At 40.7% G+C, this 27766-nt stretch overlaps 1 protein-coding gene and 1 long non-coding RNA gene across 3 annotated transcripts in view; one reads left to right on the forward strand and one right to left on the reverse strand.

Annotated features, from left to right (window-relative positions):
* Window positions 1-4573, forward strand: part of PIK3C3 (phosphatidylinositol 3-kinase catalytic subunit type 3) — a 64726-nt gene extending 60153 nt beyond the window's left edge. For both annotated transcript variants that reach the window (XM_077790059.1, XM_021538922.3), the window contains one exon: window positions 3862-4573. In XM_077790059.1, the coding sequence (XP_077646185.1) occupies window positions 3862-3876 (15 nt within the window). In that variant the 3' untranslated portion in view covers window positions 3877-4573. The remainder of the gene's footprint in view (window positions 1-3861) is intronic.
* LOC110475064 (uncharacterized) lies at window positions 9-27101 on the reverse strand. The gene is made up of 3 exons (XR_002466204.3): window positions 27077-27101; window positions 10402-10494; window positions 9-25 (listed from the first exon to the last, which is right to left on the reverse strand). It is a non-coding gene; the product is annotated as an uncharacterized LOC110475064 (long non-coding RNA).
* Between the last annotated feature and the right edge of the window lie 665 nt (window positions 27102-27766).

The following is a 27766-nucleotide window of genomic DNA, read 5'->3' on the forward strand; positions in this document are numbered from 1 at the left end:
TCTCAGTTGCTGGTCTCTGTGGTAGCTAAGGTGAGAGGTTGCAAGTGGTAAGTTTTAGTTCATTTTACTACAAGATGAATCTGTTTTAGTTATAAGGACTGGAGAACAATGTTGTAGAGGTCCTAGGACTGGAGAGCAAGCTTGTAGAGGTCCTATAAAATTTTTTTAAGCATCTTAGCAATCATGTAAGGTCTGGCATCTGGGACAAGGCAACTTCTGATGCCCATCCAGGCTGGGGAATGAACAGACCCAGAGCAGCCCTGCCCAGAAGGACTTGGGGGTGCTGTGGGTGAGAGGCTGCACATGGCCCGGCCATGGCACTCACAGCCCAGAGAGCCAAACGTGTCCTGGGCTGCATCCAGAGCCCCGTGGGCAGCAGGGGAGGGAGGGGATTCTGCCCCTCTGCTCTGCTCTGCTGAGACCCACCTGGAGCACTGCATCCAGCCCTGGGCTCCCAGCATGGGAAGGACAGGGTCCTGCTGGGGAAGGTCCAGAGGGCTTCAAAAGTTATCAGAGGACTGGAGCACCTCTACTAGGGAGACAGTCTGAGAGAGCTAGGATTTTTCAGACTATAGAAGAGAAGGCTCCAGGAAGACCTTACAGCAGTCCTCTTGCTGATGATCTGGGTTGACAATAAATTATTGCCTATGTTACTTTTGTTATTACAATATACCCTCTTTGAAGAATTAAGTGTTTAACCCAACATCTTATACTATGTACTGTAATGGTACAATACACACTGAGACAATAAAATACTCGATTCCCATGTTAAATAAAATTGTATTTACAAAAGCATTTCTGCTTTGAATTTCCAATTAATTTTTTTCCTTAAAACCATCTGACATTTAGTTTGTGTTTATAGGGGATTTAAGATATTACACTGTTCGCCTTAAGTATTAGACCATGACAAGAAATGGAATGAAGGGGAAAAGTTAAACAGCTCTGAAAAGCCAGTCATTATCCTGGTTTTTAATCAATTCTTTCTTCAAAAGGCTAGTCAAATTCCGATATGAACTGAGGAGAAGTATTGCTATGGCTATCCATTTTGCTAAAAAGCATCTCTTCTTTACTTCAAATGTAGTTTTATTTTGAAGAATTGCACTGTAGTGCAGGATGAGAAGAAATAATTTCATTTCCACCTACATATATATTTAATAAAGCTGATGTTTTATGAGACTTGAAAAAAGGAAGTGTAACTATATGGAAATTATGTAAAATTTGCTGTCATTCACTATGGATTACTTTGAACTTTGGCTGTAGGATGGTAATTTCATAAGAAAAGTGAAAAATGCCTGGCATTGGCCTTAGGGTTCAAATTAAAAAAAAAAAAAAAAAGCTATTAGAAATATTCAAGTTTGAAGTTTTAAGTTTGTCCAGTATGTGTGTAGGCCTTTCTTTTCATTAAATACTGACAGTCACTGGTTTTTTTTAAGACATGTCTTTTTACTTCATTTGCCTTAGGTGCCTGCCACACTCTCCCAGATAATTATTACTGTATTTGTGAAAGTGTATTACAGGTTTGATTCGGGTGACCTTTTCTTTTTCCATTCAGGCTTGTTTTTCTTGATAGTTCTTCAGTTCTTAACCCTGCTTTTAAAATCACAGGACAGATTTGTTCAGAATATTTAAAAGTACCCAGGAATGTTATTCCAGATTTCTGTGGGATGGGGCTCTGAGCAACCTGATTTAGTGGAGGGTGTCCCAGCCTATGGCAGAAGGGCTTGGATTAGTTATCTTTAAGGTCCCTTCCAACCAAACTGTTCTGTGATTCTGGCTCCCAGGAATGGTGTTCTAAGCAAAAAGCTTACACATTCCAGTAGGCACTGATTGCATCTTCCATTCATATTTTTGGCAGTTAATATGCAAGCCCACTAATGTGTTACACTTTGGATACCAAGTAAGCAGATGTGACAGCCACTAATGTAGGCCTGATACAGTTATCTTACTTTGTGGTTTTTACCTCTCCAGCTGACCTGTGCTGAATTTCATTACAGAGGTATTTTCCTGAGGCTCTGTGCAATCTTTGTGCACTGTTGCAGAGTGTGCAACATATGTGCTTTTAGCTTTCCTTTCTGCTTTGGGCATCCAGTGCCTAGAATGAAAAACACGTGTCTTGATTTGTAAGTGCTAAAGGCATCTCATGACTTTATGTGATGCTAGTTTTGGAGTTCCAGTTATTGCCTTTATTCATACTCTAAAAAATACAGGCTTGCAGGCTTTCTCCTGCAAAAATAGTGGATTGAAAGTGTGAGGAGGATGCAAAAAGAACAAAGATTAATCAGCAGTTGACAAGTCTTAAGAATCTGTGCTTTATTAATGTAATTTTTTTTAAATACTTCAAAGAAACCCAATGAAAATTAAGTGTAATTAATGTCTATTTCTGTATTATGGGTGAAATGGGATGCTTCTTAGCGACATTTATTACTTCATCAGTCAAAATCATTATCTTTCCTTTTTGTCTGAGGCAGTCTTAAGCATTTGTTGCTGTAGTCTTCGTGGAGTCTGCAAATCATTAAACATATGAACAATTAATGGGTCGTGAATTTGCTGTAAAGGGGTCACCTTGCTCAATGGCCAATTGAAGCTTTCAGTTCATTCATCTATAATTCTGCATTGAATTGCCAATGGCCTTGTTTTTCATAGTATTGTAAGTTGTCTGGAAAAAACCCCAACGCTACACAGGTGTTACGACACAAGTGAAAACAGCAGATTTGGCCTAATGCCACACAATATTTAATTTCAAATGCCGTTCAACAAATTTTTTGTTTATCAGTAGATATTTATTCTTTTAATGCCTTCAAAGTAGGCCTGTGAAGAACCTGTGCAGTCTACTGCAGCACTTAAGAGCTTTTTAACAAGGCTAGTTATTACAGTAACCATGGTATTTCAGTGTTGTATATGTCACTCTGCATTAAGTAAAGCTCTTGGATAAAGTACTCTGGATGTTTTGGAATCAGCTCAGTATTGTTCTTGTATAACAAAATACTAAATTGCGTTCAGTTTACAGCTGTATTATGAAACTTTTTTTTTTTCTAATGTTTCTTTAATCTGTTATTTTATCAGATATTTTACAGACCTTTTCATGCACTGCCTGTCTCCTTAATGGTTATAAAAAAAAAGTTGTCTCAAAAGTAAATAAATTTAGTATTCAGAATAAGATAATGGTGTTGTTACAATAGTTCTCAAGAGGAGGAAAAGGTGCATACTAATTTTAGTTGATTCTAATGAAGACTAGATAGCCATTCTCCCTGGAGAGTCACTTCATTTTAGCAGCATTATTTATTTCTGCAGAGGAAGGAAACAATCTACAGTTGAAGTATCTAGTTGCACATTTTATTTCCCTTTTAAATTTACAAATCAAGTCAGTTGTATTCAGGGCTAAAATAGTCAGCAGTGATTAAAAAAGCTCGTGGGATACAGGGTGTCTCAACTAAACTGTAACTGTAAAGTTTTGGGGTCTTTTTTAATGGTTGGCTGATACCTGTTTAGGAGCAAACTCAGTTTCAGCTGTTGAGGTTGCATGGATTTAGAATATCTCCAGGCTGTAATCCCAGTGCTTCTGCGTCAGGGGATGCAGGCACCTCAGCATAGGGCTTCTGTTTTTCTTCCTATTGAATGTCAAAATAAGATAGGGAATGTCTACCACCAGGACTGTGTGTATATTGGATAAAATAATTGGTCAAGGGGCACATAGATTTGGCTTCTGCTTTTTCCCTTAAAAGGTTGTGAGAATTATCTACCCTTACACATTTCACCATGTTTTTCAAGACAGAATTCAATTTGTGCATAGCATTTGTTCTTTGAGAGTAAAGCAGATTGAGTAACCTCTGTGCTGTTGTGTTTTTTTTTCTTTTCTTTCAGTATTGGAGAAAATAAGTTTTTTGCCTGCTCTTGGTGGAAACAAGCAAATGCTCAAAACAGAGGCTTTCTCAAGCCCTTGTAGACTTCACCAAACAGTTTGGAAAGCAAAAGCTGCAGATTTAATAGTGTGAAGAACTGAGAACTCAGAAAGTAGATAAGGTTTTTGAATCTCTGTTCACTAAAGGTTCAAAACCAACCATTTTTTAAAGGAAGATGATTGTTTGTACCATCCTTGGGAGCCTCAAAGGTTGACATAAGCAACGTCCTCTCAAGCCAGAGAAAATTGGAAGAGGTTGGATTTAATGGTGAATTCTTGTTTGTGTTAATATATTTTTTATTTAAAAATAGAAGTAGATACAAAGCTAAAGCAGGAAGGCTACAGTTTCTTGGTGCAGAAAAACCCCTCACAAAAACTAGGGTAATCCCCTCTCATCCCTCCCTAACCACTTTGTTCCTTGAGTAAGTTTTTAATATAATTCATATGATCCTTTATTTTCTGCCTTAGGCAATGTTATCGTTTAGAACGGACAATCATTTCCTGCCTGCTTATAAAAGTGTTTTTAAGTGCTGATAAGTTACCCCAGCTGTAGGCAGATCACTAACAGGCTCAGCAACGGGAATGCACAGTGAGCAATTCAGTATTTCACACTTCAGATATTTTCTGTACAGTGATTATATATTCTTCACTCTAATAAAAACCTTTGTTGTTGCAGTCTTGAGGTGTTCTGTTTTGTCTTTTTAATCTTACTTGCTGAGACATGGCACACTAGAGGTGATGATGTTTGTAACTACTGTCTTTTTGCAAGGATTTTCACTTCTCAGTTTACTTGATGCTGGAATAATGCTACACATTAAATTACTTTTGTGCCACATGTAGAGTTCATAATGAATCTGGTTTGTATGATCAGTAATGTAATTAGCTCTTCATGAATGTGTGGCTCTCTTCAAAGGGTGCTCTAATAGTCCCGTATTTTTTAAATAACATTTTAAGTCAGGAAAAATTATTCCCAGTTATAAAGATAAGAGGGACTGATTTGAATGTGAATCTGACTGGTATTTTTGAGTCAATTTTGCTTTGTGCTTTTGTCCCTTTTTTCCCCTGTATGTGTGATTTAAGAACTCCACTACCCTAGTTTCTTGGTGCTCATGTTGTCTAGGAATACACAGTGCCACAGAAGAGCCACAGTATCTTATCTTTAGCTCGCTCTTCTTTGGAGAAGTAGTAATGATTATTTTCTTGTGATTTGTTTGGTTTTTTTTTTCTGTCAGGCTTATATACTCCTCTACTGTCTGTGTTTCGCATTAACTTGTTCTATGTACAGTGCTTTGTGGCATCTTCCGAGTATAATTCTGAGAGCCTGGATTTCTCAGATGTTCAGAGAGAATGCAAAAAAAAAGTCTTTCTCTTTTAATATGTTTCAAATGTGCATCCTACGTGCTCAGACAACTTCTGATCTTTATGAAGCAGCCACACTTCATTTGTCTTGAGTTCTTGTCTCTGACCTCAGCCCTTTCACCTGTACATTTTGTAGGATTTTTCATCTATTTCTTTTGAAGAAAACTTCCTGTTATTCCTGCTCAAGTCTAATTATGAAGCATATGGGCATGACCTGCTGTGTACCAGCTGACCAGACAGGCCAAGGTTGTCTCCTTATTAAAACCCAAAAGACATCATTAACTCAATCCTACAATACATTTTACTTTGCAGAGATGTTTATAAACTGTTAAATATTGACCTTTATAAATGCATGGTTGTTCATTATGTCTTGTGTTTTAGAATTAACCTGTTTCATAGGCTGGACTATGCAATAGCCTATTACAACTGTAGTCTTAAGTTATAAATGTTAGCATGTGAACCCAAGTGGAATGTCATTACAGTAGGTAAGGCTTAGGAAGAGCCAGATTTCACTGTAGTTCACCTACAGAGAATATCAGGCACAGAAGCAGAAAAGCTTGCCTGAATCAGTGGGAAATAATCCAGCCAGTGTGTTCAGCTATGTTTCTGCATGTGAAGCGACTGCATATATTTTCAGTGTATTTTCCAAAGAATTTTGTAAAACAGTGAGTACTGACCAACTGGATATGTCTTTCATCCAGCTAGTGGCTTTTTTTATGCTGATACGCTTATTCTGTTCCTAGCTCATAGGAACTTTTATAGAATGACAAACAGGACAACACTGAGGCTGCTACAACATACTTGATACAAGTAGATTTATACTTTAGGCGTTATCTTCTAAATACCAAGTATTGTTGAAAATTGAAAAACATCAATAAGTTTATTTTTTTAATAGTCTTATAAAAGTTCTGACTTTGTTTTGTAAAATATAATGGCTCTTAGCCCTTCATGTGGCATAATTTATGTGAAGTAAAATAGGTGAAAAGAAGAAAACCAAACAAGCTGGGTTGCCAAGGGTAAATAAGTTACTTTGTTTTAAATGAAAGATTTTCCTTTTTTGGTATGTTACCAAATAGTCCGGTAAAATCTTTGACTTACTGGTTTTAATATGTATAATAGGTTATCTATCATGGCTTGATATCACTGTATAATACCATGAGTGTATTATGTGTCTGTTGTCTCTAATAAATTCTGAATCCCTTGAATAACTACATAAAATTCTGTCTTGAGGAGTACAGTTCCATAAGGTGAAATCCTTGTATATTTCACAAAGGTAGAACCCCAGTCAGGCGATAGTACCCATGTGAATGTCAGACAGGAGTTTTACCCTGCACTTCTACTAGTGTGAGTGCATAAACGGGGTAAACACAGCCACTCAGCTCTGCGTGGGGTGAGACAGTGAGCTCTGTCATGTGTACTGGAGCATGGAGCAGCATATGGTAGGAAACCAGGCTGTACCAGGGGTGTCTGTCCTAGGTTGCAAGGCAAGATGTATTCAGTTGCCATCTGTTAGAGGTGTGGCAGTTTATCTTCTCATAATTGGGCAGTTGTTCCTTATCTCTTCCACAAAACAATCCTCCCTCCCCCCTGCCCCTGGGAGACATCTGCTGTTAATGGCCTATTGAGTGCCACTGCATAACTGATAAAAGTTGCAGCATCCTATTGTGAGATGCTCCGCCCAGAGGGAGAAGCCAAGCATTCCTACCTGGATATAATCTTGAATTTCTGGCTCACCAGCACAGCTTTTTCTGCGTTGGATTCCCAGAGGAACAGCTGCCTCTTCCACTGCATTTTCGGAGGAAAACTACACTCTTTTCTACAGGATCACTGCTCCAACAGACCCACACCTGACATCCAGGAGGACTGCAGCCACAATTCCAATTGGACTGCTGCCAACATGTCAAACAGGGTGTCAAGTGGTATTCTGACTCTGTCAGTTTGTTTTGTTTTATTGTTTATCTTTTGTTTAATGTATCTTTGTTATAATTTTTGGGGTTTTTTTTGTTGTTTTCTTCACGAAGGAAGAATTGTTATTCCTGCTCCTGTATTTTTGCCTGAGAGTCCCCCTTAATTTCAAATTTATAACAATTCAGACAGAGGGGGTCTGCATTTTTTTTTTCCATTTCAGAGGAGGCTTCTGCCTTCCTTAGTAGACACTTGTCTTTCCAAACCAAGACAGTGTCACAGAGTAATTTGTCAAAAGTCACCCTTTTAAGTCTCTCCAGGAAGCGTTACAGAGCAAAAGAAATAAAGCAGTCAGTAATTTTGCCACGGACTTATTTTGACCAACAGTTGTATTTCATATAACTTAAGATAAAAAGTACAATAAAACTGCTTTGTAGGTGCTTTGTTTGCCTTTCAGCATTCATCTTGGTCTCATACTGATCTTTCGTCTTACAGATTCTGTAATGGTTCTTTGGGATCGGATCGAGGGTGAGAGAAGCAAATTAAATAATTTGATTTTTCCTTCCCTAATGTAGACTGTCCTTGGTTGTTTTCAACTGCCAGTGCATCAGGAGTAGAAAGTGCCCCAGAGTAGGCTTTTCTTTTGGGGGTGAAGAAGCAATTATTGCCAAAGTAGGATTTCTGGGGTAGGCAGGGTAGTGGAATGAGAAAGATGTGAATGTACTCTATGTGTTTTATACAAAAGACCTCTACTTTTGGCAAGAAACATCCCTGTTCTTACAGACAGGCCCCTGGTGTTGTTGTGTGCAGTTTAAAATAAAAAGTGCTTTTGCAAGGCTTTACAGGAATAATGATTTTGGAAAAGGGAGGAAAGAACAGTGAATGGGTATTATAATACCCCCTTGCAGAGTGGGGATAGCAGAAAGAGAGGTAGTCTAAATGGCCTGCCTTTGTAGTCGGGAGAGCTTTTACTCACAAGACCTGGTATCATCAGCAGATGGTAAAATACTGTGGTTATTATGAATTATCTGAAGCTCCTACATTTAAGGAGTCTTAAGGGAGTCATTGAAAACAGATTGCAGGTGGATTGTGTTAAAATAGATTTTTGTAACCGCTTCAGCTGATGCGATGAGTCTTTGTAATAGTGAGTCTACTCTAGTGTGATATTGGTGCCTGCCTGTCCTTCTGTCATTTAGACTGGACCCTTCAAGGGGGAAAGAAATTTCATTTTGGAGGATAAAATGCCCAACTCCTGTTGCTTCCTGAGTATTGTGAAGTGGTTGACCTGCCTGGGTTCAAACCTGAAACAGGGAGGGCACTGCTTGGGGAAGAATTCATAGCTCATCTACATACAGGCATTAATCACTTCAGCTGCATGTGGGACAGTCCTTTCCAAAGGGAATTAAGCTATACCCCAGGGAGGTACTTAAATTACAAATAAAACATCTCTGCAATTAGAAACTGTGCAAAACTTAAGCATTTGGAATTCCTTTCTGTGACAGAAGAGTATCCTCTTGATCCGTGGTGAGGGATCACAAGATGGCAGTTTACAAGGGTCAGTGTTCATAACCTGCAATGTAGGAAAAGATGAGGAGGTGTGGCTGAACCAGTGTGAGCAGTCTGGGTAGCTTTGGAATCCTTTCTTCCATGGTCAGGCAATTCACTTTGGTCCAGCCTGTGTCCTACAGTGACAGTCAGATAATTCCATTTTATTTCTCTTGCTCTGTGTTTAGATATTGACTGGATAATCTAACAGGTGAATCATAAAGATACACATCTCAAAGTGGAAAACAAACTACTTTGTCTCTACCTCATTTATTAAGTGGGAAGGTAATTTGCCACAGTCCTTTTTTTGGTGTGTCTTCTTTCACTGGGCATCAAAGTGTTTTCTCTCTCAAATCTAATTTAACATCTCTCACTTATTACAGAGTGAAAAACTCACATTACAAAAAAAAAGGTTTTTTCCTTTTAGGTAAGTTTATTTTCTTGCACAGATATATATGAACAGTTTTCTAGCTGAGAAGATACAAAGTATTTAGGTAGAATCTCTACTTTTAACAAAACAGCCACAAATTTCTTCCCTTTGAACTTTAGGTGGCGTAACCTAAGTCCCATGTCCAGGTGCATGTACAGAGAGATGGCTGTGCATCTTGCCTACCTAATGGTGTAGCATCTTGTCCAGCTTTTTTTATTTTCTAATAAATACTGGATTGGGTTTTTTTGCCCTTATCTAGTGATACCAGTTATACTCACTCAGTGCTTTCAGCTGTCCCATCATTTTTCTAATGCTGTATTTTCACTAAGTGACATACAAGTGAGAGATTTCTGATGAAAGCACAGCTGGTCTAGTAGCAGTGTTTACTCCCTGAAGTATGCAGCTTCCACTTCACCTTAAACTTGTAATTTTTCTCTTTGTCTGTCCCTGCTGGGAGCTATTCTTACGTAGGTAACTTCCCTGATCCTGCAGTGACAGTCTCAGATGCTGTTTTCTGACCCCAGGACAGTGAAGGGGAGATGTTGGTTCAGTGATGGTTGTCTGAGTCATTCACCAGCCTCAGGGATGAGGACTTCACTGGCATGGCAGGAAGCTCTTTCTTTAAAGGAATGATTCAGCTGAGGTCTCTGGTCAGGTTCTGCTTTTCCAAGGGAGAGTACAGCTGCAAACCTTGGGAAAGCTAACTACATGGCAGAGACCTGACTGTGGAGACCTGTAAGACCTGTACTTGTTGAAATCCTGAATATGGGAAATAATGTGGTTATATAGTTCAGAGATGTTTTGCATGGTTAATCTACAAAATTTACTAAAACCTGTAGGTGGTACATTTTCAAGGATATTAGGCAGTATTGCATTTATCTTTTCCAAGTTGCAGCATGCCAGTAACAAGGTGCTCTGTGGCATCTTACTCCAAATGAGGAGATGACAGGTGTCAGCTCCTGTTCTCCTTTTAACTTGACAAATGCTACTTTTGAAACCCAAACTGAGAGGCTCTGTGCTACAACCATGGCATGTTGTCCATTGGCCTTGAAGATTTTTTGCTTCTTGAACTTCCATTTCCCTCCCAGCTCTGTAAACTCAGTGGTGCAGAACCCATTTTTAACTTGTTCACACAAAAAGTACCAGTTTGGGGATTTAATTGGAGATGGATCTGGGAAATGCCATTATAACTTGCCAAATAGCAGTGTGTTTTGATCACACTTTGTGCTCAGACTTGGTTCATTGGCTTTTGTTTGTTCCATACCTTAAAGCTCAAAGGTGCCTGAAGAAATTTGCTGGAACTCCTGATCCTCTCAGTGTTCTGGCAGTTCTCTCCACCCTTCTGTATTAGAAAGTTCTAGAAAAAATAGGGAAAATGAATATGTTTCTGTGCTTTCATTAATTAATCCTACAGTTCTGTACATACACAAGTAAAACTAAACTGAAATACATCAGGTTTTCAGCTTAAGCAAGCAATAGCTACAAGACACATTGTCAGGCCTTTTATCAGTGTCCATGTTTCCTGCATACATGTTGTCCAGCTTAGTGTGTACCTGACCCTGATTTTATATGTTGTAACAGATAAATTATTGCATTCAGTGAAGAGATAAAGCCAGAAGAATAGCTAAAAGCTGTATGATTTTTTTATAATTTATCACCACATGGAGTGCAAATGGGGCTGTACAAGAACAACTGAGAATTATGAGTCCAAAGAATTGTTTTCTTGGTTAGTTTCAGGTGTATAAATGAGCAAGAACAACTCATTTCAAACTTGGAAATCAGCATAAATCAGGATGCCTACAGCTCAGTCCTACATCTCTATTATGTGTGTATACAAAAGGCTTGCTTAGCATATGCTTTTTCACTATTTCATTATTTGATTGTCCATGTTTATGTCCCTGGTCATGTACCTACAAATGTTCCTCAATAGTTTTAGTGTTGAGCCTTCTGTTCAGTCATAAAGGTTGCTGGTTTTGTTGCTCATAATGAGTTCTGTTGTAGCCATTGCCATTTTTCAGCCCTGGGGCAAAGGCAGGCACAGCTATGGTGGTGAGGTTACCAGCTGTCCTGAGTTTTGTGATTGCAGTGTCAGTCTTGAATTAGACTCTCTCTGAAGTCATAGTCACTGAATGCTTGAATTCAGCTGCACAAAATACTGAAATGCAGAAGCATTGAGGAGGAATCTGGGGCCACTGCAGTTACTACCATATTGACACAGATTTGGGGCAATTACCCCTATTTGAATTATACTAGATTAAAGCTGCCAGCTGCATGCATGTTATGATCCTGCATGTTCCAGTATCTACAGGACCCTGTTCAATTCTTTACTACCCATGGATAACTGCTCAATAATCTCATCTTCCCATATGCCTTGTCAGACTAGAAGGTAAGGATCACCACCCTTTGCTTTTCATTTGGATCACGGATTATGATTTCTAAAGGAAATTTATTCAAGGTAGATCCTCAATTTAACCACTATCCTTCCTGGACTCTAGGTATTGCTCTATGGGAGCATGGATATAACCATGTTTTCCATGTTGTCTTTGTCACCCTGCAATGGCAGTCTTGGCTACCTCAGGCCATTGCAAATGGCACTGTGTTCTTCATTTTAGCCAAATTGGATCAAGGTCCATATGCCTGCTTTAGTAAGGGCTGATCCTGAAATTACTAAATTCCACTGACAATGCTGAATAGATTTATGTGGACCATGCTGGGAACTCGATGCAGGGATTTGTATGAAGCCAAAATACACATGACAATTCTGCTTTCCAGTACTGGCATGTTCCTTGAAAGAACCAAACAGAGGGTATTCCTAACAATTTTAAGAGTCAGGTCCTCCTAGTTGTCAGCAGAGAGGTTCAAGGCACTGAGCCATCTCCATCTTTAAAGGAGGTCATAGCCATGGGCACGCAGACTCTGAGTAGTGGAATTCACTGTGAGTTGTGGATTAAGTGTGCATCCAGGCTTTAATTTGTTTGACTCTCTAGTCATGCACACGCTTTCCAAGAGGAGTCATAGGTACAGGAATGTTCAGGGAAAGGATTAATCCTATCACATTTTCATCCAGCTTGTTACTTTTGTTTCTATGAGCCTGAAAGATCTTTCCATGGGCCCATCTTCACCAGAAATTGAGACGTTCAAATACAATAAAGTATAAGGAGTACAAGCCCCATCACTAAGCACTGTGATAATTTTCTCATACTCAAATGCCCATGGATGGGGCTTGAAGAAACATGGGTTAGTGAAAAATATCCCTACCCATGGCAGGGGGTTGAAAAGACATGGTCTTTAAGATTCCTTCCAACGCAAAGCATTCTGTGAGATTCTGTGAGAGCAGTCTTCCCCCAGAATCATAGGAGATGGTGGTGTCCCAAGAAGACACACTGCTTTTCCCTAAATGTATTAATGGATGATGTTGCAGAAAGCAGAAAGCACCACGTTCTAGAAATGCCAGCTTCTCAGAAGCTGGAGCAGAGTCAAGTGTACTTCACACAACTGGGCACATCAAGCTTAAATCACAGAAAAGATAATTACATGGTCCCAGAAAATCAAGAAGCTGTTCTCATATACCCAACTTGGGCTCTGAATCTTCTTATTGAATGCAAGTTGCCATGATAGCTAGGCTTCAGACAGACTTTCTCTGCTCTCTCTTATTTACCTGCTTTCAGATGTTTTTTGAAGCTTAAAATAGCAAATATGTTCAGTTCCTGGTAGTGGAAAGATGCCAGACAAGGCATAAATCACTAACTTTTCTAAGGTAGAGATTTGCAGGAATTATGTGAAATTAAACATGAATTTCTACTCATACTGCAGTTTTCAAATGTCTCTTGAGGATTTTATTGGTTATTCCCTTCATATTTTAATTCTATAAAATCCAGCATGACTGAGGATAAGAGGGAGGATTTTTTTCCTTACTAATATATATTTGAATAATTGAAGAAATTAGGTTTACTTGAATTTGAAATAATTACAGTGAATTGCTGCTGGCACAAGAAAGGACAGACTTCACTCCAGTCCTCCACAGCTATCAGGCTATCATGCCAGCTGTCTTCCATTTCACGTATAGAGTTTTGCCAGTGTCCTTTAAATCCTATATATCTGGCATCAAGTATCCAAGTGGTTCTTATTTCATCAGTTGCATCCACCTGTGTTGTCTTCTCTTGACCTTTTAAATCTGCAAGCTCTTCTAAGCAAGGATCATATCATTACATTTGCATAGTGATTATTGCCAAAGGTCTGGAATCAATGAGTGTTCCTATAATATAAATAGTTATGGAAGAAACTAACAATCTAAGCCCAAAGGACAAGGCACTTGTAAATAGCATAGCTAGATCCTGATAATTAAATTAATTGTAAAATCAGAAGGAACACTGGATAGCTGCATAAAAGCCTGCAAAGAAAATGTGTACGTGCACATTTTCATTTTGATCATCCTGAAAATATCAGAAAACAGAAATTAATGTTTTGTTTTCTAATTCACAGTGAGAAGAACTGTCAGTGATTGGTTTTAAACCAAACTATGTAAGCACACAGTAAAATCTTTTTAGTCAGATTTCTACACTACGCTGAATGACTTCTGGTGGACAACAAAACAGATAATATATTCAGAGACTTTAGGATTACACAAGATACAACTGGAAAGAGACATCCAAAAGTTAAGCCTGAAAAATTTTATTGTTAAGGGGGCAGTAATGCCTTCTTGTGACTGACTCTTCATCATGAAGGCATGTGCTGGATTGCAAAAACTGTTATCCAAGATTTATTTGTTACAAAATGATGGAATGATAGAATAATGTGGGTTTAAATGGATTTTTACAAACCATCCAGTTCCACACCCCCTGCCTTAGGCAGGAACACCTTCCATCAGATCAGGTTGCTCAGACCCCCCATTCAACCTGGCCTGAGACACTCCCAGGGATGGGGCAGCCACAGCTGCTCTGGCTGACCTGTGCCAGGGCCTCACCACTCTTCACTGTAAAAAGTTTCTTCCTAATATCGAGTCTAAATTTACCTTCTTTTAGCTTAAAAGCACTATCCCTTTTCCATTTGCTAGAGGTCGAATAAAAAGTCTGCCCCCATCTTTCTTATAGGCACTCCGTAAGCTTTGAAAGTCTGCCCACCACTATCACCATAAGGAAAAACTGGCATTATGCAGGTCCAACTGTTGAAATGCTTATTCAGAGATTTCACAGCTCTAATACCCATAATATTTTAAGGAAAAATCTTTTCATTCTCAGTACCAGTTACAGAGCAATTGAACATTAGGATTTGTTAGAATTAGAGAATGTATAGAGAACATCCTCAAGCTGCTGCATGTCTGCTTGTGCATCCACACACTGAATGTAAGGAAAGAAAAATTGGTGTCCAATTCCAAAATGGATTTCAAAATGGATTGGGCCTAGAGAATAAGAAGATGAATAAAAAACATAAGCAAGGGAAGAAAATGCCTCCTAACTTAGGACCAATAGCTGGGCCTGGAAGCTTTAGTCTAGGAAGGAGATGAATGAAGAGCAATATGAAAAAGTTCTTTAAAATCTGCAGTGCCATGTTCAGTTCTGGGTAGAACAAGAAAAATAAAAACTTGCTGAGAAAGGGACTTCCCTATAAGGAGAGGCTGAGAGAGCTGCAGCTGCTCAGCCTAGAGAAGAGAAGGCACAGGGATATCTTATCTGCATGTATAAACAGCCAGTAGAAAGGAATGAAGAGAAGGGGTCAGACTGTTCTACACAGTGCCCAGCAACATGACAAGAGGTGTGAAGGTGGTCAAATTTGGGGACAGGCTGCCCAGAGAAGTGCTGCAATATCCATCAGCGGATGTGCACAAAACCCAGCTGGCCATCTGCTCCAAATGGCTCTATTTGAGCACAAGAGTTGGACCAGGTGTTCTCAAGAGGGTTCCTCTATCATAAGCTACTCTGAAAATCCTGAGTTGTAAGGAAAAAAAAAGCAGTAACGAAGAAATTACTGTACTTTTCTTAGTGAACAGATGGTATCAAAAGGAAATTAACAAGACAAAGGTTGGAAACAAATAAAAGAGCTTTTTACACAGTGCATAATTGAACTATGGAACTCTTTATCATAGTGTTTGTGGATGCTAAATAGTAATTAGGTAAATGCACAGAAGAAACATTCATCAAGGTCAGTTAAATATAGTATTACCCACAATTCATGGACTTCCTAAATCTAAAAGTTACTGGAAGCTGAGAGAATAAACAGAAAAATATTCATATATTCTTACCAACTTAATCTCACTCTTTTGTTGACTTTTGTTACTTGAAAGAAAAACACTACCAAAAAAAGCCAATTTTTTTAGAAGAAGAAAATGTACCTTAAGAAGAGAAAGAAATTATTTGCAAAGAGATCAGATTTGTTCAGCAAGACAGTTCCATTTTCATATCTGCTTTCGATGACTGCCAAGGCTACTTTAAAAATTGATATTTCATATATAATACAGAAAATTCCATACTGAAAACTACTCAAGCATAAGTGAGTATTTAATAGGCTTTTCAGAGGCTTGGTCTACTTCTAAAGTATAGAATTTTAAATAAAATTACTTAAATGACTTAATGTCAGATGGGAATTAGGAAGTCTGTGATTTTTGCAAAACACAAGAGTATATTAGGAGACTGAAGTTTTTCCTGTTTAAAAAAAGCAAATCTTACAGTTTTAAGAAAATCTGAAGGATATGCTGAAGAAATGTTTTATTATAATTAATTTTTAGGCAAAATAGGGAAGAATTTGATTTGCTTAAGCCAGAAGACAGGCTATCTCTGTAATGGACTACAACTGAGGAGAGTGAACCCTAGGGTTTATCTTTAGCACTGATTACGCAAAAGTTAATAAGCAGCTACACCACTGGCTTGCAGTGCAGGAAAGAACTAGTGTGGGTAAGAGTTTTCATGTTTCTTTTCTGGCTGAAGACCTGTGAGCTCAAACAAAGAAGAATAAGTGGATGTGACAGGATTTTGTGCAAAGATTATGAAAATGTTGAGAAATTGGACAGTGTGGGGATTAATTGAAGTCTGGGCAAGCAAGTTTTCTCTTGAAGATGCGAACAGCTGAAGCTGCCTTTGAACTGATGTCAGTGGGACACTATGATTAAATACATCTTGTTTTTAAAGCACTGCCAGTCCATGTGGAGCAGTGATTATGAACCAGATCAATTATGCTTCCGTATTTGTTAAGGCTGCGTTTTTTTCCTGCTGTTGCCTTCACTTCACTTTGGAATGAGATGGTAGAAAAGGAGGAACTCGGGTTACTAACTCAGGAAGGCTGATGGTTTTGTCTGGGTAGCAAGAATCCCATGGAATATTCTATCTCCTTCTTCCCCTAAACTAGTTTTGAATATTCCAGCTTTAGGTTTTGGAGTTTTGGTTTTATTTTCTTTCTTTACCTTTTTTTCCCCCATATCTGCCCTGGGTGAGTACTGACTTCTGTGGCCAGCACCTGAGCCTGATACATGCTGCGTGGTGAAGCTGTTGTGAGCTTCATATGAAGAGCTGAACACAGCTGTAACTGTTCTAAATCCCTTTGTCTGTACTTTGATTGCTTTGATAATATTTTTCAGTTATGTGTGATGATAATTAAAGAACATTTAATGAATTGTACACAAAATAAACATGTAACTGTGCTGGAAGTGGGATAAAAATTTCCTTTATTTAAATGCTGAGATTATAGGAAAAGAAAAAGGAGGAACCCATATGCTTAAAACAGCTTTTAAGCGGAATCCGAGTGTCTGTGGTGCTGACACCACGCACTGAGCCAGATCACTTCGACAGATCTCTCAGTCACTCTCTTTGACCTTAAAGTTTGTGTCTCAGGTTGAACACAACATTATGTCTGTTTTGCTGGGTTTAAACACTATCAGCACTTAAATCAGGGCTCTGAGTGCAGGTGATCCTCTCAGTTTGTGGCAGCCTTAATCTGATGGGTGTTGCTTCTCTTTCGACCGCCACTTTGCTCTCGGGGGTTCCTCGCTGCTGTCCCCCGCCCCTCCCCGGCCCCCCGGGACCCTCCGGCTAGCTGTCCCCTCTTGGGGCCGGGGTTTTCCGCGGTCCCGCTGCCCTGGGCTTACCAGGCAGCGTCTGGGTTAGCACGGTCCGAGCTGCGGCGCTGCCTCAGTCGCCGCTAGGATTCGAGATAAAGAGACCAAGAGAGACCAAGGGTATGCTTGTCCAGAGAGATTGTATTGCCTGAAGCGTAGCAGGGACCAAAGGCCCTGGGCTATTGCCCAGATACAGTTTTATACAGCAAAATTAAGAGATAAGGTCTAAACAATAGAGACAGTGTTCAGCTAAGGCACATCAGAACCACCCCAGGGGCCAGGTCCAATGGGAACTGCTCAGAGGTGGGGAGAAGGGGGTTTACAGAGGAATGCTGAAGCGGGACTTTCCCGAAACAGTGGAGCATACATAAATGTATCTTTTACCTCAGTTTACCATTCCCAAGGCCTTTCTAAAACAATGGGGCATACATAAATGTATCTTTTACCTCAGTTTACCATTCCCAAGGCCTTTCTAAAACAATGGGGCATACATGAATGTATCGTTTTCCTCAGTTTACCATTCCCAAGGCCTTTCTAAAACCTTCCTCCACGCTACCATGCCAGCATGATAGCAACAGATGGGTTTGATCTGAAGAAATATGAAACAAGTCGAGAATCAGACCACGCAGACTTTCAACAACCATGTTACAACAGTTGTCAGCTACTGATGAAAATTTTCCAGGAGAGCCAAAGCCTGTGTCCTTCCTGGGCTCCAGGCTCACATCATTTCCCTGAGTACTGCTACTTCCCATGGGCTGTGATTTCCTTCAGAAATCTCTGTACTGAGTGAAAATTCCACCATACTCCAGGGACCAGAGCAAGGACATGGCCAGAACTTCTCTCTGAAGCATAATCCCCCAAGCTGTTGGACTCCTCATTCATTAGAGATCATAAAAGCAGCTAGTTTTGACGACTGATTGACATTAATTACCTCTAGGATATAATCCCTCCTGTCTCTGACTGTTTAAATAATCTTCTGAAAAGTCAAGTGAGAAAAAGAGAAAAAATCCCTCTTGGAAACTTCCATATCCACTATTTTTAACCCATCGGCTGTTAACTATTCACTGTGTGTGAGCTCACATTGTACCATGAAAGATTGCTATAGACAGCATTTATGAACAGAAAGAGCTTTGTAAAACCACTTTTAGTCCATAGTAGTCAAGACAAGCCTGCACTCCAGTGAGTCAACTGCCTCTCAGGTGATTTGGACAGACTCATAAAACTCAACACACAGTGATTTTAATCACTTTAATCAAATTTCCACAGACGGATGTACTATGAATGCAAACCCTGGCACTGCTGACAAACAGAACTGTTTTGAGATTTTTCTCCCTTTCCCAAAAGAAGTCAAAATCTACAGACATATATTTTACATGTATATTTTGTTAAGGTTTGTTTTCACCACAATGTTTTCAACTGGTGGAACTGTTTGATTAGCTGAAATTAACTATAGTATATGGAAATTATACCTGCCACAGGAAAAGACACAGAGTGACACAGCAGGACATGAGAGGCTGCTCTGGAAGAAATAGTTTTCCCCTGAAGGTAGTAGAGCTCATTTGGGATTCCACTTTAACCACGTACTGTGGTCTCTCAGTATGTAAAAAAAGACCCAAATCCAAAGGGAATTACTGCCTGCAGATCACACGGTCCAAGAGACATGAAAAATGACACACTGCTTCTGTGGGGAATGATTTACTGGCTCAGCACAGGTCCCTTAGAAAAACGGCTTCTATTTTGTTTCTTCATAAAAGATGAGGAAGAGAACAACTGTGCTGTGGCTCAGGATACCTATTTGAGATCTTTTTCATAATGAGTTTCCACGGGAGATTGTCTCTAGTAGCAAGCTCACTTTAGGACAGATTTTTCTTTCTATTGTCCCACAGCTCATTCTTGCCTCTGTGTTACACTGTGAAATTGTGTGCGATGAAATCATACAAATTAACGTGAAACACAGTGACAAATACAGGGCTCTCCTGAATGAAGAAATTGGATGAAAGAAGTTTAATTGAGAGAAGTGATCAATGTAGTTAAAGTACTTCCAGTTCAAAGGAAGATCCGCCTTGTTAACACTTAAATGAAGATAAATCAATTCCTGTGCACTGCTTAGAGGCCCTAGAAACTCTGCTGTGAGTGAAAAAAGTTCCCTACATGTTGAGGAATGCAAGTACCTGCTGGGCAGTACTATGGAAGGAAACAGAGACCACAGAGCTCCATCCTTCCCAGCCCTTGGGGAATATCTCTATATTTTGGAAGGATAGCTGAGCTTCCAGAGTAAGTCCAGTTCTGCCTCCATGATGTCACTGCCTTCTAAGGGCTTTCTGTGAAGGGCTGAAATGCTTTGGAAAAATTTTATTGTGGGCTGAGGGTGGTTTAGAAATCTGGTGCCCATTCATCTTGATATCTAGTCTTTTAATTGTCAAATAATCTAGTGGGATAAATGAGTGGCAGATATTCATTGGCAGACAAATATTTAACGAGATGGATTAAAATCACTGCATTGGAACAACTGGTTCTTTGAACATTGGAAATTCGAAGAATGGAAGAGACTGGTCTGCTACAGGGTGGTTACTCAGACAGATTTTCAAATGGTGATAGTATTTCTTGTTTTAGTTTTGTTTTTTTTGCTTCCTGAAGCTAGGAGGATTATAAAGATTTCTGGTACATCTTCTCTTTTTAATGATTGTTGCTCTCACACTGCAGCTGTTCTAATCAGCAAAGAAATTAATATGGTCTCCTTTCTTGATTAAAAATTAATTTCCATGAAACATACATTCATAAAATCTCTTTGTGACCTCTCCAGTCCACCAGATGTAGTTGAAGCCAGCCGGCAGCTTCAGCAGTTAATACTGTGAGGAAGCTCAGATGGATGAAAAGTGATAACATATCCCTTCCAGCACTGAAAATGTTCTCCTTAGCTTTGATGTCTGTCAAATAAAATTAAGCTAGAAAATTTCTCCTCTACCAATCCTCAGAATAAGGGATATTAGGGCCTGAATTTTATATTAAAAAAAAAAAAAAATTCTGAACCCAACATGGTGTCTTATTGAAAAATGCTGTTTTATCACCTTACAACCAGGGGCAAAACCATCACCTTTGATAGAAAATATTAGCACTCACTTCTCATCTCCTCTACTGAATACACTACTTTTTAAAACACTTTATTGCTACTACTATATTTAAAACAACTCATATTGTCTGTACTTCTGTCTTCTGAGTGTGCCCTTCCTATTGTCCTTCAGTCTCTGGGCAGAACTTTCATGGGTTCAAATGGAAAATATCCATGATAAAGTCTAGACCTATCCCCTTCAAGATTATCCTTGTCTACATTTTATTGCAAACAGCTTGACCAGTCTGAGCCTGATGAGGATTTTTCAGTCCTGCTCTGCAGCCTGAAGAGGTCCTCAGCTTTACAGACAGCTCAACCAGGGCAAAGAGCTGCACTTGGCTGGAATTACACAAAGTTCAATCAAGGCACAGCAGTTATAACATCCTTGTGCAGTTCTGTGATTCGCGCTTCAAGCTTTCCAATAAATTACTCTTTTTCCAGCCTTGATGGTTTGTGATTTCACCTTTCTCACAGAGAAACTATTTTTCTGAAGTTTCAACATCTGCAGAGAAGCTTGAGGTCTCTAGGTAAGCCAAGGAGGCAGAGGATGATCCCTCCAGCTAAGGCAGTGACACAGTTAAAGGCGCAGTAATCCTTCTCTCCTAGAAGTGATGGAAAAGCTCCATAGTGGAGCAGACATTCCCTGAGCTGCACAGATGCCACATTAGTGCTACACCCAAGTGTACAGTGGGAGCTAATTGAGGCAATCAAGTGGGATATTGAAGTGTCGCAGGAATTGCCAGCTTGGCACCCAGGGGGGGTGCTCAGGTGAGCTTTGGGAACAAATTGGATCAGGGACTGAAGGCAAGACGAGGCTTTGGCAGGGGAGGCAGCAGGCTGGGGAGGGAGGAAAGGCAAAAGAAAAGAATAATTAAATCAAGGAGTTTGGTAGAGCAAAGAGTGAGGGTAGTGCTGAAAATAAATGCAGTGTGTGTCTCAGTGCAGGGCTTTGAGGGCAATCAGTAGGATTTGCTGGAAATCCCCTGATGACGTATGAGGAGAGCTGTTCCTTGCTCAGGTTCCCTGACGCTCCTGCTCCTGATGATGATGGTGGTGCTGCTTCAGCAGGTGCTCAGCTGCAGCAGTTGTTTCCTTCCATGAGAGCCCAGCGTGCAGTCTGGGAGGGGAGGAACAGACTTGGGAGCTCCAGAGATGTGTGTGCTCCAGAATCCCCATCACTGAGGCACTGAAGTAATAAAAGACCTCTAAAATCATCAAGTCCAACCACTGACCCAGTACTGAGCTGAAACCTTTCTTGATCACAAAGGGATGGGTCCTGCCCTTCCGATAGAGGCAGCTGTCTAAAGCACTCTTTTCATGCCAGTTTTGAGACATTTTAACATTTTCTCCATTTTAGAGGCAGTCTGAAGGCTACTCTGAGCTGCTGCTGGAGAACAGACCTGTCCTTCATCCAGGAGGATGTGGAGAGCTGGGCACTACAAGACTGGGCCCTTCCCACCTCTGACACCAGCTTAAAATGAGCTACAACCACCCAGGGATAGTATCTCTTTCTAATCAAATAAATTTAGCCACCTGAAAGCTTTGCTGGATCATGTTCCTGTTGCTGTAGAATGTTGCAACATCTGCCTGGAGACTTTTTTGGTCCGTGGAGTTACCAGCTATAATCTTTGAGCTGTTTTTAGACTGAGCAAATGCTTTGTGCATATTAAGCTGTTTTAATGCTTCTGTCTTCTGATGTAACTTAACAATGATGTGAAATAGTTTCAGTTCTGAGTTTCCCATGGAATTTGGATTGTTTTGCCACCATCTGTCTACATTACTGACTTTCAAAACTGTAGGAGATTAAGACTGATAGTTTATCAAGCCACCATTCTGATGTTCAGCTTTCTGGCAGACTGATGAAAACGTGTGTTGAATCCTAGTCTTGTCTTAGAAGCAGAGAGTCAGCCTTAAAGAAATGAAGCTGAGACAGGGAAGGTTTAATCTGCATATTAGGGGAAAAAAAATCTTCACCAAAAAGGTTGTCAGGCACTGGAACAGGCTGCCCTGGGACAATGGTAGAAACACTGTCTTGGGAAATGTTCAAAAATTGTTTAGATGTGGCACCTGGGGAGGTGTTTCCATAGTGAACCTTCCAGTGGTGGGTTAATTGTTGGATGTGATGGTCTTAGAAGTCTTTCCAGCCTTAATGGTTCTGTGTTTCTTAGTAATAACGACCCTGTAATGCTCTAGAAAAATCCAATGAAGTGGTTTAGATCTCAGTACACTGAGTTTTGTATGGCTCTTTATAGGAGAAAGTTCAAAACAAAATATACCCAAAGTTAGGGAGAGGAGGTTTTCAAGAAGCACTAGTTTCTTGAAAAAAAAATCTGCAGAGGATATGATGGGACTGTATTTTTAAATTGGACCTTTTAAATTATTTCTAGCACCCAAATATCAAGAAATACATCCAGCTTCTCATTCATCAGAGGCACATATGGTATTGGCTTGATTACAGACATGTGAAGTGCTCTGGGCTCCATATTTTTAGTTTACAGAAGACTCTGTAAAGGTGAGTTTTGTGCTGTTTTATACAGGAGTGGACTTCAGAGGGTAGGATTTCTAGCCTGCCTTTACTTTGTTGTTTGGGGAGGCACATAAGTGTTTCCAGTAATAAATTGATTGAGCATTTATCTAATTCACAGTAATTTTCATAGCACCTTGTCTTGGGCCTTTAGGTGACTCTTCAGATTTCCACATTGTCTGTATAATTTCTTTTTATCCTCATTCAAATTCTGCAAGGTCAAGATTAGATTAGACACTCTAGTATTAAAAGACCATTTATGTACATTAACTCAGGGAAATAAAACCCCACCACACAACACTTTGGCACTAAGCAAGGTCCTAACTACCATGAAATGTCATTGAGCTGAATCCATCCTAGAATTTGTTCTCCCCAGGCAGAATGGGTACAGCAAACCATTTGTCTGAATGGCTCCCCTGGGAGTAGTTATGTCCTACTTTTTTCTGCAGCACATGAAGTTTCCTGCCATCCCTTCAGCCCTGTTGATACAGCTGCAGTTTAAACCAGGTCTGTGGAATTATTTTCATTAAAACAAACAGCAAAAGCTTATTTACTGCATCATTTTTATGTTTTTGCCTTGTTCAACATCACTGTAGACTCTGTTGTGCTGGTACAGCAGATGGGAGGGGAAGGTGAAGGGGGGAAAAGGAAGGGGAAAGGGAAGGGGAAGTTTTCTTTAGAGAAGGAAATTGAAGGAGTGTCTTTACCTCCATCCTTTTTTGCTCTTTTATTTCTTGATAGGCAAGGGTTTGAGCTTGGTACATCATTAATAGCTAGTTCCCTTTCAAAGAGAAAAAAAGGTGGACAGTGACCCCCAAGTTAGAAAGGAAGCAGAGGAATGCTGTGTAGTGCATGCATTTTTGTGGCACACATGATAAATTTCTTTTTAATACCCCAGCATTTTCTAATTTGAACTGCTGCCTGCTATTTGTTTTATTTTAATCTGTGTCATTCCTCTGTGTTTATTCTTCCCACTGTCCCTCAAGTTCTGCATTTGTATCCAGCCTCCTATGATATTAGCAAGCCTTTTCATGAAGGGAGGACTGTGTTTGTGACAAGAGAAAACTACAATAAATTACCTATGCAATTTGTAACTGTCAGAGAACAAAATACAAAAAAATAAATAAAACAAATGTTTGCATTTACATTCCACACTGGGAACTTTGATTTTCCACTAAAACTAAACCCTTTATCTAGACTGTCAATGTTATAGATGGTGCCTTTATATATTTAAAGATTTGCATAGTTTTTATCAAATTGTTGCACTTAACTGATTTAACATTCCAGTTGCTTATTTAGAAAGGGAAAAAAAGATAATATTTTAAAATAATATGAAAAATTGATTGTCTTTATTCAGGTCAGTTCATTAATCTGTCTTGCATTTGTTCACTTCAGAAAGAGCAGTTCTTTGTGGTAGTTATTCAGGATATAGTGCCTGAGAGATACATTTTGGGATTGATAATCCATCTTGGTTTTCAAATTCTATTTATAAATTGCCACTCCTTTCATATTCTTCTGTTACCAGAAGTCCACACATGGTGCTGAATTCCCTGACCAGCACTGAAGATCAATTCAGGAATCACTGTTGAAACAAGGAGGTTTGAGTTGGGTTGGTTTTTTTTTATGTCAAGTTAATGACTGTATTTTCAGATCCTGATATCAGCTTTGACCTACTGGCTACTTTATGTTTTTATGACCATTCTGCACAGATGGCACAAACCTGCCATGGTTCCCCAAAACTGCAAATTCTTCACAGCCTAACCCCGTCTATCAGAGCTGCCTTTCCCTGTCCCAGCACTGGTAAGGCCCATGCCTACAGAGTTCAGGCAGCAAGCCAACAAAATCCTTATCCATCACTTTTATAGTACTGGATTTCTTATGGCTGAACTCACTGAACTGATTTACTCTGTGAGCTCAGGAACACCAGGGGTGGTGCAAGTGGGACAGGGTATCTCTGTGTGGCAGTCCCAGCTCAATTTATCTTGCCATGGAGGATAAATTGAACTACCTTCACCTTTGAACTACCTCAGACTGTTGATACAGCAGATTTTTACACTGAAACTGCCCACTTTGGTCCCTGGTGTCTGGTGTGTAATAGTTTGTTTAACAGTCTTAACCAGGGAAATCATACTGAGGAGTATTCAGTCTAGTGCTCTAAGGCATAATAAAATTGGATAGCAAGAAGGTTAGTTCAAATAAATTCAAATGGAAAAGAATTAATTCAGTCAAGGTGTTTAAGCACTTTGTAAGCTTGGCAAAGGTGGTGGTAAATTCACAGTGGAAGGTCTACACCAAGACTGGATGTCTTATTAATGATAAGCTATAGTTCAACCACCAGCAAGTTATTGGGCTTGATAGTGTTCAGTTAGGGAGAAAGAAAGAAAGAATAATTCTCTCTGCCACAGCAGGTGAAATCCTATGGCCTGTGTTAACAGAAGGTCATGCTTGTAGAGGGCTATGATCAATTCTCCTTCGAGATCTATGAATCTCTGCTGGTAAATGTTTTAGGTTTCCATTTGCTGTGTTTTACTGAATACGTGAAGGGAAGTCCCAAACCTCTGTATGTGAAATTGTCTGCAGCTGTATTAATCTCTCAAAAGCTCTCTGGCCTCTAAAAACATACATCTCAATACAAAGAGTGACAGACTGCAGTGTCATCTAGGCACTCCCAGGCTGCTGAAGCCCCAGAATTTGTGTTACAACTCTAGGATTTTTTTTTTTTTTTTTTTTTTTTTAACCTCATGAGATGACAGTTTCTGCTCTTCTACCTGATATTCTGTGTTATGCCTCTCATGAATGAGAGCTCAAACTGCACCTGGCTAAGCTGGTGGAGCTTATCCAGAGCACTAGGCATCATAGAATCACTCAATATCCTGAGCTGGAAGAAAACCACAAGGACCATCAACTCCAACTCCTGGCCCTGCACAGGGCAGCCCAAGGATTCCACCATGTGCCTGGGCACATTGTCTTGAAATCCATCAGCCTTGGTGCTGTGACCGTTCCCTGGGGAGCCTGTTCCAGTGTGAGAGCGACCAATCTGATTGTCACTTATGCCTCAGCATAAATTATATTCTTACAGCTGTCCCCGGGAAGAGTTCTCGTGGCAGCCACTCAGGGCAGACACAGCCTCCAGGACTAGATTGCGAGTGAACAGCCCGGATGCCCGCCAAGTCGGGCTGTGGGAGTACCTTAGCAGAGAAAAGCAGAAACTGCGATGCCGCGGGGGACGCTTTGCTTGAGTTGCTCGGCGGGAGCGGCGCCTTGCTGCAGGATCCGCTCCGCCCCCACGCCCCCGGGCTTTCTGTCCCTGCTGTCCTGCTTCCCTGCTTCATCTTTCCCGCAAACCATCCTGTCACCGCGACGATCGCTCCGCTGCATCCCCTACGGAGCGGGCGCCGCTGCAGCCAGCCATCCCTGCCCTGCTTCCCGGGCACGGCCATCCCCGCCCTGCTCCCGGGCACCGCCATCCCTGCCCTGCCTCCCGGGCACGGCCATCCCAGCCCTGTTTCCCGGGCACCGCCATCCCTGCCCTGCTCCCGGGCACCGCCATCCCTGCCCTGCTCCCGGGCACCGCCATCCCTGCCCTGTTTCCCGGGCACCGCCATCCCTGCCCTGCTCCCGGGCACCGCCATCCCTGCCCTGCCTCCCGGGCACCGCCATCCCTGCCCTGCCTCCCGGGCACGGCCATCCCAGCCCTGTTTCCCGGGCACGGCCATCCCAGCCCTGCTTCCCGGGCACCGCCATCCCCGCCGTAAGACTTAGGTTGCCTGTCAGTTTATTTCCGTTTGGGTAGAGGCACCTTTGGGATTATTTTTTGGCCTGAAAACGGGAGGATGTAATTGTAAGAAGACAGGTTCCTTTAAGATCAAGGGGAGGGGGAAGCAGGTAAGGAACATTCCCCCTAGTAGTCTCCTGGGTGAATTTTCAGAGGAATGAGATTCAATAGAAGCCATGAAAGGGCTAGGTAAGATCAAGGTGATACACTATTGTGTAGAAGTATGGCCAAACCTAGATGTGAAGGGAGGATGGCCGTGGTGTGGGACAAAACACAAGTGGATGTGTCAATAAGCAAGTCACTATCTGAAAGCTCAAGAGGATACTGATCCTGAGCAACTATTATATGCAACCTGTTTGCTAAAGAGTATAACTGAGGATAAAAGTGTACGAGTGTGCAAAGTACAGAGGAAAAAAAGAGGAGAATAAATAAGGAGAGGAGGTAGAAAAATAAATTAGTAAGAACTGGGACCCTTTGGATTGCTTACCTCCTGTTGCCCCTCCAGTCTATCCTCATCTCCTCAAATGGCATACCTGGCTCTTCTCCCAGCTGCCATCCTTTTACCACCCCCTCTAATTTCTCCTTCTTCTGCTTCTTCTGTGGCAGACCTGGTACCTCCCCTGGTGGCCACTCCCCTACCACCCCCTCCAGCTCCTTCAGTTGTTTCTGCACCACCACAAGTGCTTGTGGTTGCACTCTCCGCACCTTCACTAACTTCATTTACTATGCACCCAGGCCCTTCTCCCTCTGTCCCCTTACCTCCTCCTAATTCGGACATGGGTACTCCCTTGCCCAGTAATCTCTTATTATCAGGAACAATTACTGATTTACAACAGGCTCAAGCTAATACTAACAAGTCTCAGAGAGAGAATTTAGTGTCTGAGGAAGGGCCCTTACTGTGGCACTCGGTCTAGGATGTCAAAAGTAGAAAGGCTTTTCCCCCTCAGAGAGGTTCCTATGGGAGGAGTGCAGGGAGGTGTTGGCTTTGTAAATGCTCCCTTAACAGCCTCTGAAGTGAGAGGGTTTAAAAAGGAGTTGGGGAACCTTGTTGAGGACCCTGTGGGCACTGCCAACCAAGTAGATCAATTTTTGGGGCCAAACATCTATACTTGGGGGGAAATGAATTCTATTCTGAATATATTGTTTTCCCCAGAGAAGGTTTAGATGATTCAAGCCT

The sequence above is a fragment of the Lonchura striata genome, chromosome Z (genome assembly GCF_046129695.1).
Source record: "Lonchura striata isolate bLonStr1 chromosome Z, bLonStr1.mat, whole genome shotgun sequence".
NCBI classification, from domain to species: domain Eukaryota; kingdom Metazoa; phylum Chordata; class Aves; order Passeriformes; family Estrildidae; genus Lonchura; species Lonchura striata.